General features: G+C 44.4%; 1 protein-coding gene across 1 annotated transcript in view; it reads left to right on the top strand.

The window, feature by feature from the left end:
- igsf21.L (immunoglobin superfamily member 21 L homeolog) overlaps positions 1–23,550 on the top strand; it is a 269,491-nt gene that overhangs the window by 102,475 nt on the left and 143,466 nt on the right. Inside the window, 1 exon segment of the mRNA NM_001092775.1 lies at positions 112–233. Coding sequence (NP_001086244.2) covers positions 112–233 — 122 coding nt within the window.

The following is a 23,550-nucleotide window of genomic DNA, read 5'->3' as shown; positions in this document are numbered from 1 at the left end:
GTATGTTGTAGTTCAACTACAGCTTTTGGGCTTCTCGGTGTTGTAGCTATTTAGCTGCTGGAGTTGGTGCTGCCATACTGGTTATACAAGTTGTCTCTGGTCTCTCTGCAGGTAACAGATGGGGGCACCATCAGGCAAAAGATCTTCACTTTCGATGCCATGTTCTCTACTAATTTCTCTCACATGGAGAATTACCGCAAGCGGGAGGATCTGCTCTACCAGTCGACTATACGGTAAGATACAGATCTGTAAGGGGATCACGCTGTTTAGACTCCTCCTTTTCCGCCACTCCCCAGATGGGAACTGCAGTTGTTGGTATTCCAGAGGATTCTGGGAAATCTAAGATACCCTGGAGGTTATGGGTGATATAACTACACATATAAATGAGAGGCGTGGCCAGTGCAGCTGTGTGAGCCTGAGGGAAGGTACTGAGCCAGGGACGTGCAGCAGTGATTGGTTCCCTTTAGCCAAATGACTCTGGCCCAATGGAGAACGTGACCAACACTGATGCAGAAAGATGTTATTAATGTAGAGACTTATATATATTCTATATATGGTGTTTGTCCAGAATCCTTTCGGTACAGATCCATGTAGAGCTGACTAGGGGGTCAAAAGAGGGGCATTTATTAATAGTTCCACACATGTCGGCAGTTAAGGGTGGAAAACGTGAAGAGATATTTGGGAAACAGCAAGACACTAAGTAAAGATGGACACAGCAGGACTAGCAAGACAGAGACCATAGGGCAAGCTGTATCCAGTAGGACAAGATGGGACCGTACGGCAAGATGGAGACAGTAGGACAATAGGGAGACAGTAGGGCAAGATGTAGACTGAAGGACAAAATTAAGACAGTTGGACAAGATGGAGACCGTAGGACAAGATGGAGACAGTAGGGCACGATTGAGACAGTAGGACAAGATGGAGACTGTAGGGCAAGATGGAGACAGTAGGATAAGATGGAGACAGTAGGACAAGATGGAAATAGTAGGACAAGATGGAGACAGTAGGACAAGATGAAGAAAGTAGGACAAGATGGAGACAGTAGGACAATAGGGAGACAGTAGGGCAAGATGGAGACAGTGGGACAAGATGGGGACCGCAGGGCATGATGGAAACATAGGACAAGATGGAGACAGAAGGACAAGATGGAAACATAGGACAAGATGGAGACAGAAGGACAAGATGGAGACCGAAGGACAAGATGAAGATAGTAGAACAAGATGGAGACAGTTGGACAATAGGGAGACCGTAGGACAATGGGGAGACAGTAGGGCAAGATGGAGACAGTAGGACAAGATGGAGACAGTAGGACAAGATGGAGACAGTAGGACAAGATGGAGACAGTAGGACAAGATGGAAACAGTTGGACAATAGGGAGACCGTAGGACAATGGGGAGACAGTAGGGCAAGATGGAGACAGTAGGACAAGATGGAGACAGTAGGACAAGATGGAAACAGTAGGACAATGGGGAGACAGTAGGGCAAGATGGAGACAGTAGGACAAGATGGGGACCGAAGGGCATGATGGAGACTGTAGGACAAGATGATATAGTAGGACAATAGGTTGAACGTATTACAATAGGGAGACAGTAGGACAAGATGGAGACAGTAGAGCAATAGGGAGACAGAAGGACAAGATGGAGACAGTAGGGCAAGATGGAGACAGTAGGGCAAGATGGAGACAGTAGGACAAGATGGAGACAGTAGGGCAACATGTTGCTTTAAATGGAGATCTGGGCCCCTTTTGTTATCTTTGCCCTTTAATGATTATTACCATTGAATCTCTGATTCCCCCAAGGTCAGGCAAAGTCAGAGACCCTATTGGTATGGGTGCCATTAGTAGCAGAGACAGGAGAGTCGGGTGCTGAGCTGCTCCTATAGACTGGGGGGGGGAGGATGAGCGGATGGGGGGAGAGTTAAATGGGGAGTGGGAAGTGTAGATGAAAGGAAGGATGAGATAAAAGTAATTTTCGTGGCGGATCCTGAGGGGACACAAAGCCGATCGGCTGTTGGAAGGCAAATTTTATCATTTCAAAGATAAAAATACACTTATTCCATTCTCCGGAGCTATCTCCGTTCCGTGTCATTTTTGTGACTTTATTTGATAAGCTGAGAGGTTGCGGCGCTACAGCAGTGCCATGCTTAAGAACATCTCTAATTTTCCGCGCGTGTGTGCACAAGATAATAAATTTGCTTTTATGTCCTGCTCCATCCTCCTCTCGCCGCACGCCAACGCATTTACTCCAAGGGAGCTTCAATGTGGCCCCTGCCATGAACCGTGCATTAGTGCCCATTAACAGCCTTATTGCCAAATGTTCAATGATACAGGTTTAACTTCCCCTTTCCTCCACTCCTCATTCCCAAAAGCCAAGTATAATGTTTAATATGAAAATATCCTTATAATAAGAACCATGTATAACCTGTATTGTATCTCCTTATTCCTGGGACTCGGGGGTATTAGCGGTTATGGATGAGGCTTATTGATCTTATTTATTGGTACCTGCACCGATTATAACTGATGACATCACCAATATAATTGATATTTGTGGTTCTTGTGTATTATAAAGAGACACATCATTCACTGTAGAACAGCAGTTGGTCTTGACTTTGGGAACTTTGAAGTTATTGAATTATAAAGTTTCTCTGCACATTTCTAGTTCTCTACTGAGGGTTCCAAGGTTATTGACCCAGTTGGCTTCAAAGGTTTCCCTGAACCAATCAGCAGTAAAAGTCCTATCTAACCCGCTGTGCACTTTATGTGAATCAGTGACGTCAGCCTTTTAGAGAACACAACTCCCGGCTCAAGCAGCTCGCAGGTGTTGTTGATGAGTGCTGGGAGTTGTAGGAAAGGGTGAAAGGGAGGTGTGAGCTGGACGGGCAACTACATATAAATATTGGGGACTTCACAAGAATAAAACATCCCTGTAAGAAACGAGAGAGGAGTCAGGAGACGAGTGCAGAGCAGATTTGCTGAAGGAAAAAGGGGAAGCAAAGGGTGGGAAATGAAAGGAAATGTTGCATTAAAGCCGGCAGCGCGGGGTAATACTGCAGCAATTGCTCTAGATTGGAATGAATGGGAAAAGGCCAAATTTACATTTAAATGAAGGTATTTAGAAGCTTGTACATTCCAGCTGAGAGTACAAACAGCAGGAAGGATGGATGGACAGACTGAGGAGAACACAAGGTGAATTGAAATGAGGGAAAGAAAAGTGGGTGGTGGAGCTGTAGGACCTGAGGGCCCCAGGATCAAACAGGAAGGGCCCTACTATTCCCAGTATCTCTGTGGTATGACGATTATTTTCATAAGTAATGGGGATCAGCCTTACTATACACTATATGATGACGACAGTAGTGAAAGTTGGAGACAGAACGGAAAGATGGAAACAGTGGGGCAGGGTGGACACAGTAGGGCAAAACAGAGACAGTAGGGCAAGATGGAGATAGTAGCATAAGATGGAGACAGTAGTATCAGATGGAGACAGTAGTGTACGATGGAAACAGTAGGGCAAGATGGAGACAGTAGGATGAGATGAAGAAAGCAGGAAAAGACGGAGACAGTAGGACAAGATGGAGACAGTAGGACAAGATGGAGACAGTAGGACAAGATGGAAACAATAGGACAAGATGGAGACAGTAGAGCAAGATGGAGACAGTAGAGAAAGATGGAGACAGTAGAGAAAGATTGAGAGTAGGATGACATGGAGAAAGTAGGACAAGATGGAAACAATAGGACAAGATGGAGACAGTAGAGCAAGATGGAGACAGTAGAGAAAGATGGAGACAGTAGAGAAAGATTGAGAGTAGGATGACATGGAGAAAGTAGGACAAGATTGAAACAATAGGACAAGATGGAGACAGTAGAGCAAGATGGAGACAGTAGAGAAAGATGGAGACAGTAGAGAAAGATTGAGAGTAGGATGACATGGAGAAAGTAGGACAAGATGGAAACAATAGGACAAGATGGAGACAGTAGAGCAAGATGGAGACAGTAGAGAAAGATGGAGACAGTAGAGAAAGATTGAGAGTAGGATGACATGGAGAAAGTAGGACAAGATGGAGACAGCAGGACAAGATGGAGACAATAGGACAAGATGAAGACAGTAGAGCAAGATGGAGACAGTAGAGCAAGATGGAGACAGTAGAGCGAGATTGAGAGTAGGATGAGTTGGAGAAAGTAGGACAAGATGGAGACAGTATTGTAAGATGGAGACGGTAGAACTAGATGAAGAAAGTAGGGCAAGAGGGAGATTGTAGGGTGGGGTGAGATGAAGACAATAGGGTAAGATGGAGATAGTAAGGCAAGGTGGAGAGAGCTGGGCAAAACAGAGACAGTAAGGCAAGGGGGAGACAGTAGTGCATGATAGAGACAGTAGGATAAGATGGAGACAGTAGCCTACGATGTAGACAGTAGAACTAGATGAAGACAGTAGGGCAAGATGAGGACGGTAGGGTAGTGTGAGATGAAGACAGTAGGGTAAGATGTAGACAATACGGTGAGATGGAGACAGTAGGACAAGACGGTGGGGCACTTCTTTCCCTGATGCCAATTTGCCCTACTATAAACACTGTCCTAGTGTTTAGTTGGCCAGCTTGAAAATATTACAATGGACAAACAATCTCTGTTCTGTTTAAAGGGGAAGGCATTTTTAGTAGCTTAAGCAACAAAAGATCTCAGTGTCCTTCATATATTGATAATGGGTTCAGTGCAGAGGACCTCTTATATTTGTATTCATTTTGTAGCTACGCCCTCATTGCAACCCCCCCATGGATTAAAAATTAGTGTTGAGCACAAATTTCCCTTTTTTCTAAGCATTGCCACACCCTTTAGCATGAATTACCCAGCCATACATGTAAGATTACTGCAGAAAATCAATAACAAGCACATTAACCCCAGACATGCCAGTAAGATAACTGCATAAAACGGAATAGTTTGAAAGCATTATCTCACCTAAACTTACACAGAATTCATCACCTTCCTTCTGCCATGTTGCTTGTCCCTTACTGCCTCCTCAGTAGTTGAAGCACTTGCATCAGAAAAGAGTTAAAGATTGGCGTGCATTCCATATTGAATTTTTTTGAATCTGCTGCTTTCAGAGGAGTTAAAGCTTTTCATGTGTCCTGAAGAACAGGGCAATTAAAGGGCAACGCAGGACATTAAAAGAAGGATCCTGGAGGAGCTTTGGTACAGAGACAGGAATACATGAAATAATAACAGGTTGGTGACAGCGCTTGGTGATGGCTCATGGGGTACAACACTGTGGCAATAATTATTAGTGTGACATTTTTTGGTCAGAGAAAATCATTCATATATTAAGGAACCTCAGTGCTACTCACAATACAGCTGATGGCAAGTCCTCCCCATGGCTCTCAATACAAGCAGCTGGGGTCCTTTTCCTTAGCAACCAGGATAGGACTGTAGAGGTTTCAAAAAGAAAAATAAAGTTTCCCACCCCTTAAACAATGTTCTCCTGGAGTAGAACTCACATTTTCTACATTTTGTCAAGAGTCAGAACCAGAGAACAGAAAGAGATAGGCAGACACTGCTTTCAGTAGCAGTTACATTTCTACATGTGCTTGGCTGTAGGAACCCATTTGTACACCCAAACACATCAAATAAAATATAAAATCCAATACCTGCGGAGAGGGGCGACCTTTATCCTCTTGTCACATCAGTACAAGAAAAGCCATCTTTCAGGGCCATCAACCGATGACAGACTTATAGAAAAGAAATGGGATTTAGGGTAACCTCCTCACCCCTGAAATGATCCACAGCCTCAATCCCCCCTGCCAGGCAGCTCAGTCTATATCTGAAAAATGAGAGCAATTCTGTCACATTGTGATACATTATTGTACAGAGGATTGACAGGGATAGGGTAGGAAAGGAACATTTTATTATCAAGTCTAATGTTCCATTGGATCCTGCCAAGAGGAGAAGCACATGGGCTGGTGGAAAGGAGATCAGCATAGGAAAGGTCATGGGTTATGGGATTCCCTAAGATGGAGAAAGTAGGGCAGGATGGAGATGAGCAAGATAGTTATATTAGGGCAAGTTGGACACCGTAGGACAAGATGGGAAGAGTAGAGCTAGACGGAGACTGTAGGGCAAGATGGAGACCATAGGGCCAGATGGAGACAGTAGGGCAAGATGAAGACAGTGAGGCATGATGGAGACTGTAGGGCTAGATGGAGAAGGTCCGGCAAGATGGAGACAGGACAAGATAGAGAACATTTGGCAAGATGGAGACAGTAGGACACGATGGAGATGGTAGGGCAAGATGGAGACAATAGGGCAAGATGGACACAGTAGGACAAGATGGAGACAGCAGTGCAAAATGGAGACAGTAGGGTAAGATGGAGACAATAGGACAAAATGGAGACAGTAAAAATAGATGGAGACAGTAGGGCAAGATGGAGACAGTAGGGCAAGATGGAGACAGTAGGGCAAGATGGAGACAGTAGAACAAGATAGAGACTGTAGGGGAAGATAGAGGCAGTAGGGGAAGATAGAGACAGTAGGGCAAGATGAAGACAGTACGACACGAGGGAGACAGTAGGGCAAGATGGAGACAGTAGGGCAAGATGAAGACAGTCGGGTAAGATGGAGACAGTAAGGGAAGATAGAGACAGTTGGGCAAAATGAATACAGTAGGACAAGAGGGAGACAGTAGGACAAGATGGAGACAGTTGGGCAAGATGAAGACAGTAGTGCAAGATAGAGACAGTAGGGCAAGATGGAGACAGAAGGGTAAGATGGAGACAATAGGACAAAATGGAGACAGTAAAAATAGATGGAGACAGTAGGGCAAGATGGAGACAGAAGGGGAAGATGGAGACAGTAGAACAAGATAGAGACAGTAGGACAAGATAGAGACAGTAGGGCAAGATGGAGACAGTAGGGCAAGATGGAGACAGTAGAACAAGATAGAGACAGTAGGGGAAGATAGAGACAGTAGGGGAAGATGAAGACAGTACAACACGAGGGAGACAGTAGGGCAAGATGGAGACAGTAGGACAAGATGGAGACAGTAGGGCAAGATGGAGACAGTAGGACAAGATGGAGACAGTAGGACACGATGAAGTAGTAGGGTATAATGGTTACAGTACTTTTGTATCACTGCTGCACAAACTGCATGTCTTCAGGTGTTGGGGAGGTACAACTCCTGTAATCTGTATTATAGTTCTGTAAACTGTAACATAGAAATAATGGGCCCCTGCAAAGTCGTACTTGCCCAGGGCCCTGCCACAGCAAGAAAGCCTGTAGTTATTTATCACTTCTTTATTCTGCGCTTGATTGGACTGGAGACCCAGCAACCCACAGGATCAGGGAGAGATAAGTTTTTTCCTGGTACATAATAATTGATACAGAAGGATATAAATCTGCTTTATGCACTGTGTAAATGACATATTAATTTATATGAGAAAATGTATCACCTGTAATATTGTGGTGCTGCCACTATCAGATCCCAGTACGGGGCTTATTTCCGGCCGATTGTGCTCTTTGCAGTATCAGCAGTCTGAGCCGGGAGCACTGGGACGCACAGCTGACTCTGCATTCATTTCTCTTGCTATTAGAACAATAAAATAAAGCTCCGTCCAATAAGAATTATTATCTATTGTACTTGGAGGGGGTCCGAGAGTTCCCATCCCTATAGTGTGGCCCATACAGTCTTATTATACAGTGACATTCACTCATCTTTGTGTGTGTCTCGTTCCTTTTATCTTAGGAGCTGACACTTTAATATGGGGGCTGCCTCCTTAGCTGATTTTAGGGGCAGTAGCAAAAAACTGAGAGTTTGGGACAACAGGGCCTGCGAAATATGCTGGCGCTATATAAATAAATGATAATAATAATAATAATAATAGGGTGTCATACTACTAATTCTCCCCAATTCTTACCCCACTGGTCTCCTGGGTGGTAGGCTCTTTCAGCAAATAGAATGAGGTCTCAATCACATTGGCCACGCCCAACTATGGCAAAAACTCCTCCCATGATGCACCAAACCCAGACAAGCTCTGTATTCTGGGGAGTCAACCGCTGTGTAAATGACATGGATCTCTTACAGGAGAGACGAGGGGCCAGTGGGGGTCACATATAGCCAATTCCATAAATATACTGCATTTGTTACAGGCTCATCTGGCACTGGGGCAGTGTCTCAATGCAAAGGATTCTGGGATCAGACCATCTGGCATTGTGTGTCCTGCCTTAGATCTGCTACAGAAGAGCCCCAATTTATTCTGGGGGAGGGAGCATTTATCATCTGCCCACTTAGGATGAAATCTATTTGCGTTTTACCAGTCCGACCAAATGCTTACCCAGGTACAGAACTCTGATTCTCTGTACTTCCTGCTCCTGGGCTGTTCTCTTTCCCATGGTCAGACAGTAACCTCCCCCTGGGTAAGTGAATCCAATCTCCCCCAGTACTTACCCAGGTACAGAGCTCTGATTCTCTGTACTTCCTGCTCCTGGGCTGTTCTCTTTCCCATGGTCAGACAAGAACCTCCCCCTGGGTAAGTGAATCCAATCTCCCCCAGTACTTACCCAGGTACAGAGCTCTGATTCTCTGTACTTCCTGCTCCTGGGCTGTTCTCTTTCCCATGGTCAGACAGGAACCTCCCCCTGGGTAAGTGAATCCAATCTCCCCCAGTACTTACCCAGGTACAGAGCTCTGATTCTCTGTACTTCCTGCTCCTGGGCTGTTCTCTTTCCCATGGTCAGACAGGAACCTCCCCCTGGGTAAGTGAATCCAATCTCCCCCAGTACTTACCCAGGTACAGAGCTCTGATTCTCTGTACTTCCTGCTCCTGGGCTGTTCTCTTTCCCATGGTCAGACAGGAACCTCCCCCTGGGTAAGTGAATCCAATCTCCCCCAGTACTTACCCAGGTACAGAGCTCTGATTCTCTGTACTTCCTGCTCCTGGGCTGTTCTCTTTCCCATGGTCAGACAGGAACTTTTCCCGGGTAAGTGAATCTTTGCTCCTGCAGTACTTACCCTAATACATGTCTGACAACAAATCCAGCCAACTAGAAGTCAGTGAATGCAGTCTTTAATTGCTGATGTTACACTCTGACAAAAAGGGAGCCTGCTCAAGTTAGTGGACTTGATTTTATCGTAGAAATGTACAGTCTGAAGTGATTTCAGCAGAGCCCTGTTTAATTACAATAGTCTAAGTGAGCCTGTCCAGCCGGATATATTGGATTTACAGCACTGATATGGCCAAATCTATTCAGTTCTGATATTCAGGGTCTCCTTGTCATGAAACAAATGATAAACTTTAAAATAAGTGAATGTAAAATTGATGAGGGGACTATTCTAAGCACTTTTGTAATTTACGTTCATTATTTATTTATTTTTAATTCCAAGATATTAAGGGATACATGTACTGTTACTATGAATGAATTTTGTTACAACAGCGCCACCTGCTGGTCATTTTCCCACCAGTCTGACCAGCAAGTAGTCAAGGAAGTTGTCAGGAGAAAGAAAGAGGCTGATGTTAGTTAGACTTATTTCACTTATTTTAAAAGTTTACTTATCCTTTAAAGAAAACATTGTACAAATCCTATAAGATCCTATACTAAATGACATTATATCACAGAGCAGGGTGGGGATACAATGTAGCACAATGGGATAGAATGTTACAGTATCAATGAATTCATTATCATATCCCCAGTCCCTGCCGGGCACTATTAAGCTTTCACCTGCCCCCCACTAACCCCTCCTGTAGCCCCTCCATTGCCCTCCCCGGAACTCTCTTTCATGTTCGGCCTCACGGCACCACCGGACCCAGAAGAGCCGAGTCGGTTCTGAAGCAGAGCCTGTGATTGTCCATTCTGTGTGTTGTCAGGAAACACCTTGATGTCGGTGAAGAGGAAGATGAAGACGATAAAATAAATGGCAGATTTTAAACCAGATCATGGAATAAAAACCCTGATGTTTGGATAAAAAAAAAGTGGGGCCCCAGGGATGCCAGGGGCCAATCTCACTTGGCCGGATCAATACTTTCCCTACTGAAACTCTTTCTTTTTTATCCTCTTTTGCTTTTTCCTGCAACTGGTTTGGAGTTTAGTGTGAGGGGAAAGGACCGGCTTCATCCTCATCACACAGAGAATAACTTGACAGGGCAGGGCCCCTGGGGGCCGATGATATGAAAGATGATACGTCTACCACTCAGGTGCTACAGTCAGGGGTGGATTCTTCTGATTTGCCATGCCGTCTTGTCTTTGAGCCCCGCTGGGCCCTCAGTAGCCAGATACATTGTATTGCCAAGGAACCAACGCCTGGAAGTGTAACGAGACGGAACGGGAATGACAAACACGGGGCGACTAGGGAACAGCCATCAATAGAATAACCTCAAGTCCAACCATCCATGTCCCCCTCCTCATCTTTATCCTCATGGATAATATTCCACTGTCACCGGAATAAATAGACTTTACCTGAAAGCAATGCCTTATATTGTATAGTGTCAGTCTGGTCAGGATTAGTTACCCTTTATCTACAAAACTCATATAAACGTACAGCCCTTCTGCCTGGAGAAGCCTGTGACTAATTAAACAAGAGAAAGTCAAATCAGAAAGCTGAGCAAGGGCACTTGTATATAAACCACTGAGTGTGTCATGTATTAGAGTGTGAGTGTCAGTCGGGTGATATGGGTGACAGGGTGTCTTTATTGAGGTGCCACTCACCAGTCACTGTGCAAAGACAAGTGGCCCCTCCTGAGCGACCCCTGGGGATTATAAAGCGATTGGGTCAGCGACTCTGCTGTGAGCAACAATCAGCTGTGATGGACAAGCGACATCTCAGTTAACTTAAATAAGAAAATAAGCACCAATTATCTTCCCTGCACCCCCTACTCCCTGCACCCCCTACTCCCTGCACCCCCTGCTGCACTGCTTCTTCCAGACTCTGATTAAGGGAGAGGGATTGAGGGAGACTGCCCCTCTCATGTATAAACCATTAGTGTAGGAAGTGAGTCTGGGAAAACACACAGGTCCAGCAGGTTCAACCTTTATATAACTCCCTGCAACTCCCTGCAACCTGATCCAGTGGGGTGAGGTACTGACTATAACCTGACTACCCTGTTTTTTTATTTTCGAGTTAACTGTTAGTCCAAATTCCCCTAGCAACCATGCATTGATTTGAATAAGAGACTGAAATATAAATAGGAGAGGCCTGAATAGAATCCCATAACCTGACTGCCCTTACAGTAAAGAACCCCTTCCTATGCTGATGGTGAGATCTCCTTTCCTCCCCACCAATGAATCACTCATTCCCCTCTCTTGGTATTATTATTATTATTATTAACATGTATTTATATAGCGCCAACATATTGCGTAGCACTGTAAAGTAACTGTGATTATACAACTACATCACATGAATTACATACATAGAATATATGGAGTAACAAACATCACAATCAATACAGGTACAAAAGGTGAGGAAGGCCCTATGCATAGGCATACAGTCTAAAGGGAAGGGAGTAATACACAAGGTGTGGGAGTGGGCAAGATCGAAGTAAGTGGGTGAGAAATGTGGTGTTGTATGTGGTGTTGCGTTTGGTAGTTAAGCAGAGTGAGGGTAGGCTTCTCGAAAGGAGTGCGTTTTCAGAGATTTTTTGAAAGCAGAAAGGTTGGGAGAAAGTCGGACAGATCGTGGGAGAGCGTTCCAGAGGAGGGGTGCAGCCCTTGCAAAGTCTTGAATGTGAGCATGTGAGGAGGTAATGAGAGAAGAGTTGAGTAGCAGGTCAGTAGAGGAGCGAAGTAAGCGAGTGGGTGAGTATATAGAGATGAGTTCAGAGATGTAGGGTGGAGCAGAGTTGTGAAGTGCTTTGAAAGTCAGTGTCATTAATTTGAATTTGATTCTGAAAGGTAACGGAAGCCAGTGCAGGGATTGACAGAATGGCGAGGCAGAGGATGAGCGGTTGCTGAGGTGTATGAGCCTCGCAGCAGTGTTCATTATGGACTGGAGAGGTGACAGTCTCTGGAGGGGGAGGCCGATTAAAAGAGAGTTACAGTAGTCTAGACGCGATATGATGAGAGAGTGAATAAGAATTTTGGCAGCGTCTTGGGTGATAAATGATCGTATTTTGGATATGTTCCTTAGGTGGAAGTGACATGATTTAATAAGTGACTGAATATGAGGAGTGAATGACAGGGCAGAATCTAGGATAACCCCAAGGCACCGGGCCTGGGGAGAGGGGGTGATAGTGGAATTGTTAACTATGATGGATACTTCGGGGATGCTACTGGTGTTTCTTGGAGGAAAGAGAACCATTTCAGTTTTAGAGAGGTTTAATTTAAGGTAGCGTTGCGACATCCAGGTAGAGATAGCGGACAGGCAGGAGGAGACGCGAGTTAGGAGTTCTGGGTTGAGATCAGGAGATGAGAGATAGATTTGAGTATCGTCAGCATAGAGGTGGTAGTGGAAACCATACGAATTTATTAATTTGCCAAGGGAGGAAGTATAGAGGGAGAATAGTAATGGTCCCAGGACAGAGCCTTGAGGAACTCCAACAGAAAGAGGTAGGGGAGAAGATGATACTCCATTGTAGGAGACACTGAAGGAACGATTGGTGATGTAAGAAGAGAACCAGGACAGGGCTGTGTCACGAAGGCCAAGCGACTGGAGGGACTGGAGGAGGAGAGGGTGATCTACAGTGTCAAATGCGGCTGAGAGGTCAAGCAGTATTAGTAGTGAGAAATGATTGTTGGCTTTAGCGGTTAAAAGGTCATTAGTTAGTCGAGTCAGGGCAGTTTCTGTGGAGTGTTGTGGCTTAAAACCAGATTGTAGGGGGTCCAGCAGGTTATTGTCAGAGAGGAATGAGGTAAGTCGGTTGTAGACTAGGCGCTCAAGTAGTTTAGAGATGAAAGGTAGCAGAGAGATAGGTCGGAGGTTGTCAAGATTGGAGGGATCAAGAGAGGGTTTTTTCAGAATGGGGGTGACAAGAGCATGTTTTAGTTGAGAAGGAAACAGTCCAGTTGAGAGCGAAAGATTAAATAGGTGAGTTAAGGCTTTGATTAGACAAGGATTGGTATTGCGGAGAAGTTTCGAGGGAATTGGATCAAGCGGGCAGGTGGTAAGGTGAGAAGAGGCCAGAAGCTTTGAGATTCCTCATCAGTGACAGGGGTGAAGGAGCACAGGAGAGACTGGGCAGTGTGCAGGGAGGGTGGTGGAAGTCTAGGGGGGTTGAGTAGTGTAATGTCCCTTCTGATAGTGTCAATTTTGTTTTTGAAGTGCTCAGCAATATCTTGAGCAGAGACAGATGTGCATGGAGGGGGTGGAGAAGGGGAAAGGAGAGGGTTAAAGGTGGAGAAAAGTTGTGCTGGTTTTTTAGAAAGGGAGTTAATGAGTGAAGTAAAGTAGGTTTGTTTGGCTTGGAAGAGGCTGGTGTTAAAGGAGCGCAGGGCGGATTTGTAGCTCCAAAAGTCTGATTCTGAACGGGATTTGCGCCAGCGACGCTCAAGTGCACGTGAGTGTCTTTGGAGCGCTTTTGTATGAGCAGTATGCCACGGTTGAAGTGGTTTGGGTCGAGAACGTTTAGTTTTTATAGGAGCAAGCTCATTTAGGGCAGTGGTGAGAGTACTATAGTAGACAGAGGGGCCTCATTAGGACATGAGATGGCTGAGATATTAGAGTGAAGAGAGTGAAAGGAAGAAGAGAGATGAGACTACAGCTTGCAAGTCACGGTAAGTACGTGTTTGGGGAATAGCAGGGGGTGAGGAGGGAGTTAGTGAGAGTTGAAATGTTACCATATTGTGATCAGAGAGGGGAAATGGGGAGTTAGTAAAATTGGTGGTTGAACAGAGTCGCGTAAATATGAGATCCAGAGCATTACCATTGGAGTGAGAGTCTGAGCACAAATATAAGCCTAGGGAGGAGGTTAGTGAAAGAAGTTTAGAGACAGAAGAGTTGTTAATGTTGTTAATGTATATATTAAAGTCACCTAATATGATGGATGGGATGTTAGATGAAAGAAAGTAAGGAAGCCAGGCAGCAAAGTTGTCCAGAAATTGTGCAGTTGCTCCTGGTGGTCGATATATAAGAGCAATGCAGAGTGAAACAGGAGAAAAGAGCCTAATGCAGTGAGCCTCAAATGAGGAGAATGATAAAGAGGGAACAGGTGGAAGAACTTTAAAAGTACAGCGGGGAGAGAGAAGCAAACCTACCCCACCTCCAGGTCTGTTACCAGGTCTAGGAGTATGAGTAAGGTGTAGACCCCCATAGGACAGGGCAGCAGGTGAGGCAGTGTCAGTAGGAGAGAGCCAGGTTTCAGTAAGCGCAAGTAGGTTAAAGGAATTTGCAATGAAATGGTCGTGTATAGCGGTAAGTTTGTTGCAAACAGATCTGACATTCCAGAGAGCACATGAAAGATTAACTGGGTTTTTGGGTATAGGAGTAAGTGTTCTGTACTGATTGAGTTTGCTCCGGAGAGAAGGAGCTCGTGGCCGTGATATAACTGGGATGGGGTAAGGGCCAGGGTTTGGGGAAATGTCCCCAGCTGCCAGCAATAGAAAGGAAAGATAGACTAAGTGAGAGTGGGATTTATAAGTCCTTGGTTTGTATGAAAAGGAGGAGTTTTGTGGAATAACTAAACAGAGAACTTTATAAACTTCATGTGTGGAGAGGGAAGGAGAGGAGAGAGGCTGAGATTTGTATAGAACTGGGATTTGATGGAGGAGGTAGTGAAAAGTGTTTTATGAAACATGAGAGTGAGAGGAGGAGAAATGCAGGATAAAGCATGTTTGGAGTAAGAAGTAACAAACTAGCAGGTACAAGCAAATCTGTTTTCTTCTTATCCCAGATGGTTCGCTGTTGATTGCAGGGGAATCCGGTTCCTTTTGCCTTGTCAATGCCTTGTCCAACTGTCTTGTTTAACTGTCATTTCTAAGCACTTGTGAAACTTTAGCACTTAGGAAAGGTTAGCACTCGTGCCATCCCCAATACTGGGTCTGAATTTATATGTAGCTGATTGGGAAAACCAGAGCCTAATTAATCAATTAATCAATTAAATAGCTAGCAAAGGGCAGAGTTTTACAGACACCAGAACCAGGTTTGGGGCTATAAAAATATCTCTTGTTCACGGAGGAGGGGACACAGATGTGTGCTTTAGATATTTATCAAAGAACTAAAGTAGAATAGGCCTGACAGACAAAAGTTATTGGGGTTAACAAATACAAGTAGGGATATAGCAGAATTACCAGAATAAACAGTTGCAGTATATGGATATGGCAGTGTATGGATATAGCAGAATTACCAGAATCCCATAACCTGACTGCCCTTACAGTAAAGAACCCCTTCCTATGCACATGGCGCCCCCATTCCTGCTCCATATTCAGCTCACAGAGGCACACGCTGCTCTCAGTAAACTTGTACTTTATGGCACTTGGTACAGAATAGGAATTAAAGGACAAGTAGCAGCTCCAGGGCACAAACTCTACAAGTAAATCCATGAAACATGAGGCAGGAGACAGAGAAGGGAAATGTCCGGCACGTGGAGGAGACGTCACATTTCTCATTGATTAACGCAGGGGGGGGGCAAAGCCAGTTAATTGGCCAAAGAGAGAGAGAGAGAATCGCCAGTGAATGTTCCGAGGGAACGAGATTCGCCACTTGGCTGCGGCTCAAAGGAAAATGCAAAGTCTTTGTCCACTCGGCTGATTCTTCTCTTTATTACGGAACGAGGTGATCGACTGCGGCTCCATTTTCTCTTAGCGAGGGGCCCAAATGCTTCTGTTTGTCCCATTGTACCACTGGCAAGCGGGAGACAAAATGGGGAATATGGGGGGAAAGATCAAGGTTTTACCCATTGTCTTGATTCTTACAGTTCAGCCGCCTGATTCCTGTAGGGTCATTATCCCTTAATGTTCCCATAATTGTCTCTATTCTAATGTTCCCTTTATTCTGTATTGGCAGCGATCGACTGGGGGAAGAACAGGGTCCAGGTGGGGGGAAACAAACCTGAATCTCTCATTTTATACCGAAAATTCATCACATGAAACAGAGGGAAGAAAAGTTGTTTATAAGTTGTTTTCAAAAGCAAAAAGAAGCAAATACACATTTTTTTACCCATAATTCCAGTGTAATAGTGAGTGCAACTACTTACACCTGTATTTGTGAATTGTACCCAAATTTACTTTTACTCTGACTCACCTCACTCACCTGATGGGGGAGAGAAGGAAAGGAGAGGAGAGGGGGTGAGAGACAGAAGGAGAGAATGGAAAGGGGGTTAGAGAGTAGAGAGACAAATGGGGGAGAGGAGAAATATAGAAGGGGAGAGAAGAGGGAGGATGGGGGAGAGTAAGGCCAAACAGTTGGGGGAGAAAAGGAAAGGAGTGGGGATAAGCGACAGAAGGAAAGAAGGGAAAGGGGGTTAGGGAGTAGAGAGACAAATGGGGGAGAGGAGAAATATAGAAGGGGAGAGAAGAGGGAGGATGGGGGAGAGTAAGGCCAAACAGTTGGGGGAGAAAAGGAAAGGAGTGGGGATAAGCGACAGAAGGAAAGAAGGGAAAGGGGGTTAGGGGGTAGAGAGACAAATGGGGGATAGGAGTTAATATGTTAATATGTTTGATATTAAATTAAGAAGCTGAGATCTTTAGAGAACAAGGACGTACGTTGCCATGTTGCTTGACACTGTCCGTATAAGGGAGCTGATTGGTTCACATCAGTAGAGTAACTTTGGTTTTTACCTCTCACTGTGATCTAAGAAGGAGCATAAAGAGAGAAGTTGGAGACAGTCCCTCTATATAAATGACACACTGGGGAGATCACTACAAAGTCCATTAGTTCAATCTGCTCCACATGCCCCTCCCCCATTTGCATTCAGCTGCTGATATCAGGGTTATTTTCTAGGAAACTATCTCAAAATCTTCATTATATCAACTGTGTCCAACGTATTGTATTTCTTACCTGCCATTATTCTGCTGTACATCAGCTCAGCCACAGCATTCCCATGTAACCCACCTCCTGCCAACTCAGTATTACAGCTGACCCCCAAAACTGACAGGGATTAATTGTTATTTCTAGATATTCTCTTTTTTCCATGAAATGCAGCTAAATTATTTTTCACTAAAAAACATCTCCATTTGTCTCTCTTAGTAGGGAATCCCATAACCTGACTGCCCTTACAGCAAAGAACCCCTTCCTATGCTGATGGTGAGATCTCCTTTCCTCCCCACCAATGAATCACTCATTCCCCTCTCTTGGTAGGGAATCCCATAACCTGACTGTCCTTACAGTAAAGAACCCCTTCCTATGCTGATGGTGAAATCTCCTTTCCTCCCCACCAATGAATCACTCATTCCCCTCTCTTGGTAGGGAATCCCATAACCTGACTGTCCTTACAGTAAAGAACCCCTTCCTATGCTGATGGTGAGATCTCCTTTAGTTTGATCTTTAAAGGTTCCCATATAATTGAAGCCGAACAGAGCGGCGCTTGGCATTTGCCGGAATGAGCAGGTACTTGCCTTTATCTCAGTGCCAGAGAGTTATAAGCCCCATTGTCAGTTAACTCCATTGTTCAGACAAGATTTGCGCGGCCAGACAGGGAATTGAGCGGGGGGTCATGTTAGGTCACGCGGAACGCGTCGGTTACTAACACCTACGCTAGATGCAGTAATTGAGGTCACTTGTATCGCCATTGGAGTCAAGTCGAGGCCACTGACCCCTTCACTGCGCCATTCACCCACCTTGCACCCACCATGTAACATATTGCGGGTGACAGACAGGTCCTATTTGCATAAGAAAAGCTCTGATATCATCAGTAATATCCGCGCCGGGGAGAAACATCTGTACAACTGGGCCTTTTACTCAGCAGACTGTCATAGACATACACTGAGATTCCCTCTGCTCATTCCACTAGGCGGTAAGGACTGTAGAGTGCAAGCTTTTAGGACTAAACGTGTTTTAAATTCACAACTGCGAAAGGCTTGAATAGGAAGTCGCTGGTTCTTAACCTGATTCTCATTTGCACTTATGGTTTGAGGGAAAAAATTTGGAAATTGATCAATAAGGGGTAATGGATAGAATTCTATTCCCCCCTGATGCCCCCCATCCTGGTGCTGTTGGGGGCTCATTTGAGCATCAGTTACCCTTAAAGGGATGGTTCACCTTTAAATTTACTTTTAATATGTCATACAATGGCCAATTCTAAGCAACTTTTCAGTTTGTTTTCATTATCTATTATATATATAGTTTTTGAATGTTTTTCCCTCTTTTCAAGTTTCAAATCCGGGTCACTGACCCCATCTAAAAAAAAACAAATGCTCTGTAAATCTACAAATTTTTTGTTATTGTCACTTTTTATTCCTCATCTTTCTATTCAGGCCTCTCCCATTCATATTTCAGGCTCTTCTTCAAATCAGTGCATGGTTGCTAGGGGAATTGAACTCTAGCAACCTGACGGCTAAAATTACAAACTGGAGAGCTGCTGAATAAAAAGCTAAATAACTCATAATCCACTAATAATAAATAATTAAAACCGGTTGCAAATTGTTTCAGAATATCACTCTCTATATCATACTAACAGTTAATTTAAAGTTAAACAACCCCTTTAATTAATAAATCCCATAAACAAGGGGCATGTGAGCTGGTGCTGGGTTGGGCCGATGGCTTTATTGTATGTTTCAGTGAGTCGGACACATTGTGAGCTCAGCTGGTTCTGTTGTGATTGAGTTGAAATAGAATGAAGTGCAGTGTCCGCCAGGGAATTAGAGACCTGTAAGGCTTATAATCAATGGGCACGATTCCTGGTGCAGGGATTACTCCCAGGCTGTATTGATAGAGAAATTGCTAGAGACCTTCCAGTCCTCAGGGACGCGACTCATGAGACATTACGGACAACATGATTAGAAGTCGGAGTCAGTGCAGGTTTTGTAGGAAATGGGTCATGTCAAACAAATCTGCCTGGTTTCTCTGAACGGTCGGAGATAAGGGGAAAGCTGGTTAAATTGGGCACACGAGGCTGATTGGCTGTCACACAACGGGGGGGGGGACTGACTGTTGGGCACAATTTTAAAGGAACAGTAAAAGCATGGGCAGACCATGGCCATTAGATAAGTCACAATGTCATTATCCAAACTGTTAGAAATAGACAATTTTTCCTGGTTTCAGTTTGCTACAATTAAATGTTTCTGAGCAACGACTTCCCCTTCGTTCAAGGCTATCAACCAGGAAAAGGGCATTTACCAATCAAAGACAATGGTAGAACATCCGGTAGCCAATCAGAGTATTAGAACAGTTCAGGTCTAGACTAACCTGCAGCCAATAAATTAATTGGAATCAGTGGCATAACTACCATACAGAACATGCCTACACCAGCCTGTAACCAATCAAATCACTGGTACATTTACAACACCATTGATAAAATTACTAGGGGTGCAATAGCAACCAAACCTGCACCCCACAATTGGGTCTGTCCCGTTCACCCATAAACTTCTACGTTTTACTTAGTGACTGAGCATGAGTCAGGGCTGTGAGTGCAGTAAGTCGTGAGTGATCTGATTTGTGCGATTAGAGAACACATGTTCCTATGTATATTTCATTAGCTAATAATTCTCAGGAGACCGACAATCTCATATATAATAGAGACACTGCCAGAAGTGACTCCATATTGAACATGGAATGTAGTCGATTCCACACCGATTCATTACAGAATTCACCACCTGCAGAACATCTAGAGAGTGCCATGCGGAAACTAGTGCACAACATCAGCTGTCAGAAGGTCCTGGGAGTTGTATATTAATAAAAGGTGAAGGGCTGCATGTAAGACACCTAATATAAACTGTAAATGTCTCCATCTTGCCCAACTGTCTATACCTTACCATACTGTCTCCGTCATGTCCTGCTCCCATCTTATCCTAATGTTTTCATCTTGTTCTACCATCTCCATCTTGCCCTACCATCTTCATCTTGCCCTGCTCTCTCCTTCTTTCCCTACTGTCTCCATCTGGCCCTATGGTCTTCATCTTGACCTACTGTCTCCATCTTGACCTACCATCTTCATCTTGCCCTACTGTCTCCATCTTGCCCTACTGTCTCCATTTTGCCCTACTGTCTTCATCTTGTCCCACTGTATCCATCTTGCTCTACCATCTTCTTCTTGCCCTACCATCTCCATCTTGCCCTACCGTCTTCGTCTGGCCCTACTGTCTTCATCTTGTCCTACTGTCTTCATTTGCCCTACTGTCTTCATTTGCTTTACTGCCTCCATCTTGCCCTATTGTCTACATCTTGACCTACCATCTTCATCTTGCCCTACCATCTTCATCTTGTCCTATTCTCTCCATCTTGCCCTATTGTCTACATCTTGACCTACATCTTCATCTTGTCCTGCCATCTTCATGTTGTCCTACCGTCTACATCTTGTCCTACTGTCTCCATCTTGTTCAACTGTGTCCATCTTGCTCTACTGTCTTTGTCTTGCCCTACTGTCTCCATCTTGTCCTACTGTTTCCACCTTGCTCTACTGTCTCCACCTTGCTCTACTGTCTCTATATTGTCCTTCCTTCTACATCTTGTCCTACTGTCTCCATCTCTTATTTTTGTATCCATCTTGCCCTACTGTCTCTACCTTGCTTTACTGTCTCCATCTTGTCCTTCTTTCACTATCTTGTCCTACTGTCTCCATCTCTTGCTTCTTTATCCATCTTGTCCTACTGTCTCCGTCTTGTCTTCTGTCTCCATCTTGTTCTACTTCCATCTTGCCATTCTGTACCTTCTATTCCTGACTCAAAGCTACAACCCCTACTCAGTACAGAGACTATAAATGTATGGAATACCCTCATTCCTAGTCCCAGAAGGAGTCATTTGTGTCCCCAATGTTACACTTGTTCAAGGCTTTGTTGAACCAAATGGTGACACTACACATGTTACTGACTGTAGCCCAGTCTCAGCGTGAAGCCGATGCCTCGGGAGACCTGTCGCAATGATTGTGGGATTATGTGGCCACTTGTGCGTAACATTTACAGCTGTGAATATTGATCATCAGGATGTGCGGAGGTTTATGAAACACAATTACTGGCCTGTGCCCCAGGAAATGACAGTGAAAACTGTGTGTGGCCATTAGAATTCCCACAAGCAGCTAATGAAATATCAATCGTGATGTCAATAAGAAACATTCCAGATCCACCGGCTGTGGGTTTAAAGAGCCTCTTATTGAAGCCACAATCCTCATTATGGTCTGTCACTAAGATTATTCTGTCACCTCAAATGGGTCAGGAACTCACCTTAATCAGACCCAGCCCAGACTTTCTTATCCATTCCCAGTACCTTGTGCCTAGGCATAACAGAGCATTCTGTCCCATTCTGTCCCTGCTTTATGGCAGCTGAGATTCTAGCTATCTGTATAACAGAACATTCTGTCCCAGTGGCTGCACAGATCCTATCTGATCCCCATTGTAAGCAGCAGTCCTGTCCTGCTTTATGGCAGCTGAGATTCTAGCTATCTGTATAACAGAACATTCTGTCCCAGTGGCTGCACAGATCCTATCTGATCCCCATTGGAAGCAGCAGTCCTGTCCTGCTTTATGGCAGCTGAGTATAACAGCGCAATCAATCATTCTGGGCACAAATCCTATATAAACCTCATTGTTTACTGAATTTTGAGCTTGTGACAGGAGTAAATACCATTAATTATAAAGGCAGAGGAAACAACTCCTCTGCATTTTTAAAATGTGTAATTATATCTCTATTTTGGGCAAAAAATACCCTGTATGACTCAGTCTCGTTGAATACGCTTTACACGCCAGATTCCGCACAGTCCCAGATAAAGCTTGGCGTGTAGAGAAGAATGACTGTGGTGCTGGTGCTTTTCATTGTGAGGCTGCTAAACACACAATAATCAATGTATTGAACAGATTGGGCAAATACCTCTATGATCAGTCAGTGGATTAAACACGGCGTTTGCTCATCTCATCATTAGAGACGTTACTTACCTTTTTTCATGGGTAATTGACACTAGTTTTGGGGTGACTCTGTCGCACTTGCTCTGTTCTGATCCACTGCATTATGTAAAACCTCATTAACTGTCATTCGTTAAGTACCAGCCCCCCACTCACAGTTTTTCAGGGTTTTTTTGATCTGTGAATATAAATTGAGAATTAAAGTGAGTGCAGATTATGTACATAGCGAGAGATAAGTGCTCTGGGCATTGGGGAACCAACTTCAATATTTTGGCTGGTTCATTCGCTGCCTCGGAAAAAAAACTGTAAGAAAGTAAAAAATGTCATCCTGGCGAGTTGCCCGCGTTTATTCTACGCATGGAATCATATAAAATTGTAACTCCGCTTTAACCGTGACTTTCCCTTAGAAATAAATTGATTAGTTATCTATAAAAAAATAGAGAGAGAGAAAGAGAGCGAGGCATGGAGAAAAAAAGAGTGAGGAATAGAGAGAGAGGGGGTATAGATAAGAGAGTGACAGAGAGAAAGGGAGAGAGGGGGGATAGAAAGAGAGAGAGAGCGTGAGAGAGGGGGGGAGAGGGGGAGAAAGAGAAAGGCAGAGAGAAAGGAAAAGCCATAAAGAGAGAGAGAGAGAGAGAGAGAGAGAGAGAGAGAGAGAGAGAGAGAGAGAGAGAGAGAGAGAGAGGGAAAGACAGAGTAAGAGAGGAATAGAGAGAAACAGAGAATAAGGGTGACAGAGCAAGGGTGCGAGAGAGATAGACAGAGAAGGAGAAAGATAGAAAGAGTGGGATAGATAGAAAGAGGAATAGCGTTAAAGAGAGAGCAAGAGAAAGAGAATAAGGGTGAGAAAGTTATATATATATATAGAGAGAGAGAGAGAGAGAGAGAGAGAGAGAGAGAGAGAGAGAGAGAGAGAGGGACAGTAACAATAGCTGCACAATATATAAGAGACTGTCATAGACTGAGAGAGACCCGACTTTCCCCTATTCCCATAAACTGCCTCCTCTAACCCCACCCATTTCACCCCTCTACCTGCTTTGGCAATGCTTAATGTATTTGGTCCTGCCAATAAAGCTCATTTGATTTGATTTGATTTGATTTGAGAGGGACAGAGAGAAAGAGATAGTGAGGGACAGAGAGAAAGAAATAGAGAGGGATAGAGACAAAGAGACAGAGAGGGACAGAGACAAAGAGAGAGAGAGAGAGAGAGAGAGAGAGAGAGAGAGAGAGAGAGAGAGAGAGAGAGGGAGAGGGAGAGAGAGAGAGGGAGAGAGAGAAAGAGATAGAGAGGGACAGAGAGAAAGAGATAGAGAGGGACAGAGAGAAAGAGATAGAGAGGGACAGAGAGAAAGAGATAGAGAGGGACAGAGAGAAAGAAATAGAGAGGGACAGAGAGAAAGAGATAGAGAGGGACAGAGAGAAAGAGATAGAAAAGGGACAGAGAGAAAGAGATAGAGAGGGACAGAGAGAAAGAGATAGAGAGGGACAGAGAGAAAGAAATAGAGAGGGACAGAGAGAAAGAAATAGAGAGGGACAGAGAGAAAGAGATAGAGAGGGACAGAGAGAAAGAGATAGAGAGGGACAGAGAGAAAGAAATAGAGAGGGACAGAGAGAAAGAGATAGAGAGGGACAGAGAGAAAGAAATAGAGAGGGACAGA

This window comes from Xenopus laevis, chromosome 7L, assembly GCF_017654675.1.
Source record: "Xenopus laevis strain J_2021 chromosome 7L, Xenopus_laevis_v10.1, whole genome shotgun sequence".
NCBI lineage: Eukaryota > Metazoa > Chordata > Amphibia > Anura > Pipidae > Xenopus > Xenopus laevis.
Note: the sequence above shows the minus strand (reverse complement) of the source record. Positions and strands in the feature narration are given on the sequence as shown.